Source organism: Engystomops pustulosus, chromosome 10 (genome assembly GCF_040894005.1).
Source record: "Engystomops pustulosus chromosome 10, aEngPut4.maternal, whole genome shotgun sequence".
NCBI classification, from domain to species: Eukaryota; Metazoa; Chordata; class Amphibia; order Anura; family Leptodactylidae; genus Engystomops; species Engystomops pustulosus.
In genome coordinates this window covers 10,308,915-10,319,737 of record NC_092420.1, presented here as the reverse complement: position 1 = coordinate 10,319,737, position 10,823 = coordinate 10,308,915, and the positions used below count along the sequence as shown (strand labels likewise).

Genomic DNA, 10,823 nt, shown 5'->3' with positions numbered 1-10,823 from the left:
CATTGGAATGGGAATGAGCTGAAGAAGAAGCTCCGGACTGGTGAACGGGACATTATAGTCACTGAGAAGATGCTACAGCTATGGCCGGTGCCCCCCCTCCTCATCCAGGTGTTTAGCAGGGGTATCCAGTACAAGGACATAACTGAGAGTCAGACTCAGTCCCCCAACATCAGGATTGGGGATAACAATCTGGTTGGTGGGGGTCTGACTGCTGGGATAACGGATAACGGACCCCCACTGATCTCGAGGAAGGGGGTCCTATTCTCATCATAGTATTGAATGCATAAGTAGGATATAAGCTTCACCTGCCGCTCCATCAGGTAGTGATTCTCGTGAGCGGCCTTAGTGAATCTGATTGTTATGGAATTACACAAGGGTTGGCATAACTACACCGGTCACATCGGTGCACGGCACTACGCCCAGAAGATTCACAGACGTTGCAATTAAGGTAGAACCACAGATCCCAGCACGACAGGTGAAAGTAGTAGGTGATAACGCAGACTTCCTTTATGCAGAACAGTGAAAAGCATACAGGAAATACCAACAGCATGACAGGACGGAACGTATCGACCATGAAAAAGAATGTTAGGTCGAAACGCGTCGTCATGTTATGCTGTCAGTGTTTTAACTGCTTAGAATAAAGGAAGTCTGCGTTATCACCTACTACTTTCACCTGTCGTGCTGGGACTTGTGGTTCTACACACGTATGGGTTGGTAAACCCATTTCATAGCATAGAGCACAAGAGAGGGGGGGTTACTTATTTGTGCTTCTCAGATGTAGTGTCACCCTGTGGTTCAGTCCTAATGGAGTTATTGTATGGATCATTGCACAGAGCAGGAACATAAACATTTCAGGTCCACTTCACCTGCTCCCAGTACACGCACAGTTTCCAGTGAGTGTGCAAGAAGTGAAGTAGGTCAAATGGTTGTGAAAAATTCAGTGTTTTTGCTTGTGTATAGGAACTTTGTCGAGCACCGGTAGATTCGCTCACTCTACTGAATCTTTGAATGGGACATCACCCTTATTTGGGAGGCTCTCAGACATTGGAAACATATTACGGAATTGCTTGTTGTCTTTAAATTATAAAAATCCGGCATTGCTCAGTCACCACTAGGGGGAGCTCATTCAAAGCAGCTTCATAACAAACTCTACGGTATCTTGAACATAATGGCGTAATGGCATAATGAAGCTTCTGCGGCCTAAAATAACCCAAGATTTACCAAGATCTCGCACAATGATGGGGGTTGTGGTTGTACAGCAGGTAACTGCTCTAATTGTTCACCGTACCATAGGAAGTCCTTGATGAGACAAAGAAGAGATCAGTTTTTACAATATTTTATTGTCAAATCTGGAGCTTTACTTTTACAATTTTACAAGAAACAAATGAAATAACTTTTTGTTTCGGGTTTTTGACCAATAAATGAAAAAACAAACAAAAAAAAATTTTTTTTTTTTTCCTATAGAAGAAGATCTGTCCCATAATATTCTGTGGTTTCAGTAGCTGGTATCCTCAGGGTCATGGCTGGAAGGGGTGCAGAGGTAGGAGTTACACCCGGCAGTGGTGCCTGAGGGGGCTCAAAGGTCCAGTAGTATAAATGGCTGGGGGAGGGGGGGGGGCTGTTAATAATTACAAATTTATTAGCAATTCCTCCAAATTCTTTGACAAAAAATAACTTTCCCTAGAAAAAATGTATATGGTTATAAAGTCTGAAAAATATTCACATTCATATATTGCCATATAAACAGAGAATCTTGGACTTTTAAGGAAATCTTATCCTTCCTCTTATGGGACAGTAAAAAAAAAAAAATTTAAAAAATAAAATGCTGAAAAGAAACAAAAAACCCCACATTTCCTATTTTCCATTACAATCATTTCTTTTAAAAAAAATAATAATAAAACAGGTTTTTGAGTCTTTTTTTTTTTTGGTGATAATAAACAGCATAAATATTTATCAAAAAACACACAAAAAAAAATACCCAAACCAAAAAAAAAGGTCGCTTACAAATGAGTCACGTCAGTAAAATAAATAGGGCCGTCGTATAAATATGCGTAACAAATAGAATTCTGACGATTCCGTCTTTATGTACATTCTGAAAAAATAAACAAGTTTGTTCATTTTTCTGTTAAAACAACAGATAACAAAGAGCCGAGAACAAAACACGCCAAGACCACACGCACACGTATGCCGCTGTACACGCCTGTGTGTCATCACGCCGCACCCGAATCCGAGTCGCATGAACAGGTTTGATGTAGACGTTTCGTTACTTTATGTCTCTCCACATATCGTCCTTCTGCAGGAGTCACATGACAGACAGCGCAGGGGCCTCGCGGCGCACATTTCGGTATTCTTTATCGTTATGGCAACACTGATACATGCAGATAATTTGGCAACAGTGATTTAAAGGGATCGGAACAGATAAACACTTGCATTTTCCCTGCTCTGGTTGTCTTAAAGGTGATCCTATCCTAAAATACATTTTTTTCTCCTTCGTTTGAATATTTTTGGTCAGAAGTGCCACCCCCGTTTCCGAACCGCTACCCTCTGTTTTATGTTGAAGTTCAGAGCCACCATGAGATTTATAGTAAACAAAATTCAAGCCTGGATAGTCCCAGTCAGGGTAAAAGATGGGAAATCTACTATCAAAATCAAACACTTCAGATGACATCAGACAGAGGGAGGGGGGAAGGGCTTCAGCCTGTGAATCATGCATCATGGAGGGGCTCTGGTAACATCCTCCAGAGCACTTCCGACTCATTAGCATAATTTAATAAATTATTTCAGAAGGAAGGAGGCCAAGGATAAGAAATATAACAAGATTACAACAGTCTGGATCTGGTTTATCATGATGGATGTTGATGGTAGATTTCCTTTAAACATTTTTTGGTGAAAATGGAAACTGTCAGTAAGCAGCCTAGATGTGGTTTCTTCCCAGTTTGTGAATTATTATGAAATCGGGTTTAACATCACAATTGAAACATCAGTGCATCATCTTCTCTTTACATTTTTTTTTTTTTTTAAAAAGTATTAATAGCCCTTTTCCTGTCAAAGTCACAGGAGATATTTTTGTTGTAGGGATGGAATCTGACTTTATAATTTTCAGAAAATATGCTGTTGGCTTGCACTGAAGTCTCTGGTGACATAGAATGAAATAATCCGAATTTCATTGTAATTCGAATGTTGCTGTGACTTCCCGCTGGGAGAGGGGAGGAGAGAGCTTCCTCTTTACCATAAGGCTGCTGCAGAGATCACAATCTAGAAACAGTGGAAGAAAAGTCCCGGAGCGCATGAATATAATATGATATTGTTCCAAACAAAAAGTTTGGAAAAGTTCCATCAAATAGTAAAAAAAAAAAAAATCATATTTCTGTCACAGTAAACACACGCACACTTCCTCATATACTCCTGTAAAATAAAATGGCGTAAGCTGACAATACATTTGGCACAATGGATCAGCCACGCCCCTTGAATGCAAAAAAACAAAAAACAAAACCACAAAGCAAAAAAAGAAAACAAAAAACCATGATGTAGAAAAATAAAGCGATTGAAACAGGCTCCGAAATATGGGTTTAGTTTTTGCCCTTGCATGTAAGTGGCCCATGGTGCACAAGAGGGTTAAGGAGGGGCCGCCCACCCATATTTTGCATATTAAAGCCCCAGTGAGGGGCAGGAAAAATGCAGCAGAAGACATAACTGCACCTGTGTATTGTGAAGCTGAATCAAAACACTTGTTAAAGCTCCAGTGAAGGTTTGTTTAGTGACCCTGCAGCCGACTCTGCTGTGCTAACACATGGCCAGCACAGGACGCAGCTAATGTGTGGGCTAGCCATGCAAAAATGTGATGTCATCATCAGTGAGGTACGAGGCACACAGCGACTCCAGTCATTTAGTAGGCCAAACACCTCAGATCTCATTGGAATAGATTTTGCCCAGACTTTGTAGATTTTTCAGAATTTGGACATGATGCATTTAAAGGAAACCTACCACTTGAAGTGGCAGGTTTCAGATGGAAATACCGAGTACCAGCTCAGGCTGAGCTGGTGCCGGTGCTTATTTTTGTTAGTGTTTTAAACCGCTGTACAGGCAGTCCCCAGGTTACATACATGATAGGGTCTGTAGGTTTGTTCTTAAGTTGAATTTGTATGTAAGTCGGAACTGTATATTTTATCATTGTAGCCCCAGCCAGAACTTTTTTGGTCTCTGTGACAATTGGATTTTAAAATTGTTGGGTTGTCATAAGAATCAATATTGACACTAAAGCTTCATTGCAGACGCCTGTGATATCTGTTACAGCTGATTATTGTAGCCTAGGACTAAAGTACAAGAAATTACCAATATCCAGAGGTCCGTTTGTAACTAGGGGTCGTATGTAAGTCCAGTGTTCTTAAGTAGAGGGCCGCCTGTATTGCGGTTTAAAACACTTTTTAAACTTTATAGCCGGCGCAGGGAGGTACGCGCTCGGCGCTTACCATGCGCGCGGCTCTCCTTCACTTCCTATGTAGCCGCGCGCATGGTAAGCGCCGAGCACATACCTCCCTGCGCCGGCTATAAAGTTTTAAACCACAATACAGCGGTTTAAAATACTAACAAAAATAAGCTCCGGCACCAGCTCAGGTTGAGCTGGTGCTCGGTATTTCCATCTGAAACCTGCCACTTCAAGTGGTAGGTTTCCTTTAAAGGAACTGTAATTAGAGGATATTTCCACCTCTTACCTCGTGCAATAGATTAGACGCTGTTCAAATAAGCATTGTGGCATATATATATAATATATACACAACGCTACCACCAGAACCAGACAAAAGTGTGAACTGAGCCTGAAATACAGACACATTCTGCATAAGAAGTCATTGTATGATCCAGATTAAAAACAAAGAATAGTGAGTGCAGCTCTGGAGTATAATACAGGATGTAACTCGGGATCAGTACAGGATAAGTAATGTCATGTATGTACAGTGACTGCACCAGCAGCAGAATAGTGAGTGCAGCTCTGCGATATAATACAGGATGTAACTCAGGATCAGTACAGGATAAGTAATGTCATGTATGTACACAGTGACTGCACCAGCAGCAGAATAGTGAGTGCAGCTCTGGGGTATAATACAGGATGTAACTCAGGATCAGTAATGTCATGGATATACAGTGACTGCACCAGCAGAATAGTGAGTACAGCTCTGGAGTATAATATGAGATGTATCTGAGGATAAGTACAAGATAGGAGGTGGACATACCCTTTAAAATTTCCAAAGGAATAGTGACACTTAGTGCACCGCACACAATGGCTGCATGTGGTCTGTTGAGGCACACACAATACATTTCCCCTTTGCAAGGATCTCCAGACACCATATTTCCATTATAGTTATTTTTTATACAATCATATTACAATACACATTCGTTTCACCCTGTGTAATAGGTTCCTCCTAATCCATCAGACTTTCCACTACTTTCTTAAAAGTCTCTTTATCCCCTTTAACAAGAACAGTGTCTGCATTGGAATGACATCGACAAAATTACTCCTAAAAATAAGGATAAAAATTTTCTGCTTTTTTTCTTCCTTTTTTTTTAGCTCTGGTTACAAACGTACAAAAATGTATAAAAAAAAAAGTCTATTCAGTTTGTTTTATCCTCTCTTCCCCTGATGAGCATCGGTGTAAAGGAGCCTCCCGCAGCGAGTGTTTTGGAGGATACATAGATACAGCGTTGGCTTGCACCGGACTCCCTTCCCGTGGAGCGGCGTGCACTTGGTGATGTTCTGTCCTGGCTTCGGCGATGCAGTTGGTAAAAGGTTACCTGAGATTTCTGACCTCCTTCTGCTCGGTCACGTCTCAGGCCGGCTGACCAGCGGATTACAGACCTCTGCTAGCAAATATGTAACCAGGTGCTTGCACACACAGCTGCCCATAGTATCACCTCCTGCTCCCGGTGGAGGGTTTTCAGGAATGACCGTCATTTCTCACTAACCTTAAGTAAGAAAAACAGGACTAGTTAGTATCAATCCTCCATAATCCTCTACAGAGCCCTAGTATGGAAGGGCTCCAGCCACTGCTTACAGTTACTCCCCTCCTTAGAAGCACCACCGACCCTACAGGTAATTATTGGGGTAGGGCAGGAATACCTCTTTAAAAGGTGGTGTCCAGTTTTGCATACACTGAATCAAATTAGGCAAATTTGTAAAATACAAAATCTACCATCTAAATCCATAATGATAAACCAGGGGCATTTACTTATAGATCCAGGCACTGTAATTTTTTTTATATTTTGTTATCTATGGCCTCCTTTTCTCTTAAATCAACTTTAAAAATTATGCTAATGACCTGGGGATATTACCAGAGTTACACTGTCTGTGAAGCCCTTCTGACCCATTAGCATAATTTTAAAAGTTGATTTTGGATGGAAGGAGGCCATGGATAAGAAATATATGGATTTTGGCAGATTTCCATATGACTACACAGCGTTTGTTTTCAGGCTGTTACCGGGCAGACACAAAGTATGCAGAACAGCTATGGTAGGAAATGTTTATTTAATATTATTGAAAATTTCCTTTATTTTTTTCATTTTATTTACAATGATAGAAATTGAACATCGGGGTTGGCGGCTGCTACGCCCCCTATATAACTACATCTTGTTACATCACAGACTGTGTCTATTGGACATGATCAGAGGTCTCCACTATGTAACTCCACTTGTATGTGCATTAGAGGGAATGACTTACTCAGAGTCTGCAGACATCTCGGATATGCTGTGTGATGTGGCAGAATGGGGTGTAGAAGAGCACAGCATAGATGGGGTTGAGGAGTTTTGCACTGAGGGGTTCACCGTTTGTTGGGCGGAGTTATTGGATGAGAGGACGGACGTGTTAAATGAAGCCAGAATGGATGAGAGGATATCTAGCTGCTCGGTGGACGGGTGCCGGCTGGGAACCGTGTCTAGATTTTCCCTGGAAGGCTGTCTCCTAGAGAGCGGTTCAAGGTTGTCTCTAGATGGAAGCCTTTTAGACAGAGTCTCCAAATTTTCTCTAGACGGTTGCCTTCTAGAAATAGGTTCTAAGTTATCTGTACACGAATGAGGACTAGGCACTGTGTCCAGGTGGTCTCTGGAGTTAGACCTTCTGGATAAAAAGTCCAATTGTTCCCTTGACAGTTGCCTAGTGGACGCTAGTTGTTCTCTGGAAGGCTGTCTTCTGGACTGAAGGTCTAGCTGCTCCCTAGAGGGATGTCTGTTTAATAAAGAGTCCAGTCTCTCTCTAGACGCTTGCCTACCTGGCAAAGTATTTACCCTCTCACGATACAGCTCCCTTACTGGCCCGGGGTCCAGCTGCTCTCTGGAGCCATATCTGCTGTGTAAGTCTTCCAGGTGTTCCCTAGAGAGGTGCCTTGTGGGCAGGTTATCCCTCCTATCGCTTCTCATGTCGGACTGGTCTAGATGTTCTCTAGAGCCGTGTCGGCTGGATATGCTTTCTAAATGCTCTCTTGATCCGTGTCGACTGGAGATCATTTCTAGATGTTCTCTTGAGCCGTGCCGGCTGGGGATGGTGTCTAGTTGTTCTCGAGATCCGTGCCTGCTGGGGACGGCTTCCAGAAGTTCCCGGGAATTATTCCTACTCAGTTGCTCTCTGGACATCTGCTTCCGCATCAACATGTCAAGCTGCTCCCGGGAGGAGTATCTGCTGGTGGGCTGAGAGAGGCTGCCGGCCCCGGAGTACATTCTGCCATAGGAGGCCGCTGGCACCGCCCTGTGACCCAGCGTGGAGGTCTTATACCAGGATAACTCATTGGTCATCCGACCCATGGACGGCAAACCTTGTGGATACTGAAGACGATTTTTTAAGATTCCTTTAAAAAAAAAACAAAGAAGGGAATTAGGAGATTTTTTTGGGGAAATTTAAATACAGATTTCTTATTTTTCACAACCCATCCTCTCTGGCCTATTTTATAGATGTAGCAGAATTTTGCCTGAATACTACAGTAGTTAATCAGAGAGAGCAGAGGAACAGCTTAATCCAGAGAGATTAGAGCACAGCAGTGTGAGGACACAGTCCTACTGCTACTAACAATATACACAGCAGTATCATTACACATTGCTCCAGGGATAATACATAACACTGGCTGTACAGAGCACAGCAGTGTGAGGACATGACCCCAGTGCACTTGGAGAAGCTACAATCCTGAAATATAAATCCATATTTCACAGTGCTGCTGCTACTAACAACACACACAAGGATATAATTACACATCTCTCCTTGGATAATACCTAACACTGGCTGCAGAAGACACAGAAGTGTGAAGACATGTCCCCCTGTACAAGCTACAATCCTGGAAATTAAATCCCCATATAACAGTCCTGCTGCTACTAACAACATACATAAAAAGTCTGAGTGTGTATCTTTCCTGGGACAATACATAACACTAGCTCTCTCTGAAGAGAATTTTCAAAGCCTGGACAAGCCCTTTAAAGTATTTTGTGAGTCTATTTATCATATGAGCCCATTTCAGTTACCTTTCCTCTGTCTATGGGAGTGTGTGAGCGAGTTTTCATCCCCGCTGGTCAGGTCGGGCTGGTTATTGTTCGCTGCATCTTTGTTGAGATCAAGGCCAAGTTTCCTCTCAGACCCCCATTTCTGCAATGAGTTTGGCTGCCCCTCTGTGTCCCCCAGAGCCGGCCAATAGGACATCAAGTCATTGCCGTCCATATCTGAAAGGAAAGAGAGGTGTCTATCAGTTATCTGGATATACTGCATGTATCTTGACATGTGCAATATGGATGACAGTCCCGAAATATGATCCCTTCCGTAACCTTTAGGACTGTGATTGGATGGGTTGGTGAGGAGTCTCTCGCTGTGAGCCGCCCTCTTGAACTGACGCTGGAACCTGTTGCGGGGTCGGACATTTTCTTCACTCTCCGAGGATGGAATGGACAGGCTGCGCTCCTCATCTAGCGACAGGTCACTGTCCGAGTCAGAATCTTGATCTAGAGAGGTCACATAGAACACAGTTATCGGGGTTCACTGCCGACTGGATGTTCTCGCAGACTGAAAATAAAATGTCTACCCTTGTGCTGATGGATGAAATATGCAGCATGATATTCTGCACATATATATAACTTTAGGGCAGTTTCCTTACCTCCTCCAGCATCGCGATGAAACATGGCCATGTCCAGGTCAGTAGGTCCGGAGTGATGACTGTGGTCTTTGGCGGATCCCTGGCGAGCGGCAATATTCTCCCTGGAGAAAAACCAACGAGGTAATTACTTAAAGGGGTTCTCTGCTTTGGACAACCCTCAGACCATAAGCAAATCGGAGTGTGTCCTTCTGTTTTGGTCAGCTTTATGGGAACATACAAGTTCTGGATTTGCTCCCTGCGCTATCACAGGAGCAGAGGAGCATTACACGTGTCCTATGGATTTTCTTCATCCTCCGGAACAAGAAACATGCTTCATATCCACTTTCCATTATCCACATCTCATGTGGCTGCAATACCAAGGACAACCACTATACAATGTATGGCAAAATGTATGATTACAGAGTCACCACGAGGGGGAGGGGGCACCAAAAGGGGAAAGAAGGGGGGTGTCCCAGCTATCAATAGTAATTAAAGTTAAGTGCATCTGTAGCCCTAGTGTTCAATACATTATTTTTGCAGTTGTATTTACTTGTGGTTATTCACTCCTGATATAATGCATATTTGCATGTGCATTATATTCCTTGCTGGTATATATTTATATGTACAAGATATAGTTATGTGTGCTGTATATTCATTGCTTTTAAATGTTTATTTGTTCGGCATAGTCACTACATGTATCTATGTGTTTATTAATGGTATGTATTTTTGGTGTTTACTAAAAAAAATGTAGTTACAAATTTGCAAGTGCAGTGTATTTATTTCAGGTATATATTTATAGTATTTTTGCTGGAGGTACATATTTTTATGTGTGCTATATTGACTACTGGTAGGTCCTAATTGCAAATAATGATTAGCAATTGGGCTATTTCTTTGATTTTTAATGGGAAGAGGGGACCATTTCAGATTTTTCTTTTGGCTTTGATTCTGCTTGGTTTTTGCTGTGATTTTACAATATGGTGGAGGTGGTGGGAGGTACATAGGCACCAAAATGTCTTGTCTCTGCCGTATGCATAAGGTATTGGACCCCTACAATCTCATATTGATAACCTATTCCAAGGATAGGTGACCAATAAAGAAAAACGCCAATACCCCTTTAATAAGATTACTAAGAACAATATAAGGACATAGACTACCTCAGATAGGGCCTGTGGCTGGAGTGAGTCCGAGCGGTGCGCACACTGCTGACTGACGACACGGTGGACGCTCCTAGAGTGATCCTGATCAGACCGCTCTCCTCAAATAAGGCCGTGTTATTGTAAGCATTGGGTCCCTGGATAGAAAGAGGGAATATGTGATTAATATACACGACCAGAAGATGGAGGCCGCTAATAATCCAATATGGTGCATTACCCCCATCGGAGCTTGTCTGGTCGACTCCTCTCCCTGGCTCTTCTTGCCGAAACATACAATTTTCCAACCTTCTTGAACCTCTTCATTGAGTACACAGAAGAGAACCAGCACTGCCAATCCCTGCAGGGGTATCAGACAGGACTTATGAGACGCATGCAGTGTACAACTGTGGAAGCAAGGAGCATGAGGGCGCGGAGTGATAGAATATGGGATACAGGGGGTACAGGTATATAAAGCTGGCCATACATGCATGTAGGTGCTCTGAATTGGGAGAGGGAAGTAAGAAGCCACCAAATGGAAAATGATGAAGCATAAAGTCTGTCACATATTGAGGTGAAGCCCAAAAAGATCTTGTGC

General features: G+C 42.6%; 1 protein-coding gene across 3 annotated transcripts in view; it reads right to left on the bottom strand.

Annotated features, from left to right (window-relative positions):
- Positions 1–5,344: 5,344 nt before the first annotated feature.
- The window catches only part of CELSR3 (cadherin EGF LAG seven-pass G-type receptor 3), an 81,068-nt gene continuing 75,589 nt past the window's right edge, over positions 5,345–10,823 (bottom strand). For 2 of the 3 annotated variants that reach the window (XM_072126812.1, XM_072126813.1), the window contains 7 exons: positions 10,467–10,586; positions 10,250–10,386; positions 9,117–9,217; positions 8,791–8,964; positions 8,494–8,688; positions 6,710–7,829; positions 5,345–5,958 (listed from right to left, as the gene is read on the bottom strand). In XM_072126812.1, coding sequence (XP_071982913.1) covers positions 5,931–5,958; positions 6,710–7,829; positions 8,494–8,688; positions 8,791–8,964; positions 9,117–9,217; positions 10,250–10,386; positions 10,467–10,586 — 1,875 coding nt within the window. In that variant the 3' untranslated portion in view covers positions 5,345–5,930. Of the gene's footprint in view, positions 5,959–6,709; positions 7,830–8,493; positions 8,689–8,790; positions 8,965–9,116; positions 9,218–10,249; positions 10,387–10,466; positions 10,587–10,823 lie in introns of those variants that run through there. The other variant, XR_011850157.1, reaches the window with a different exon arrangement.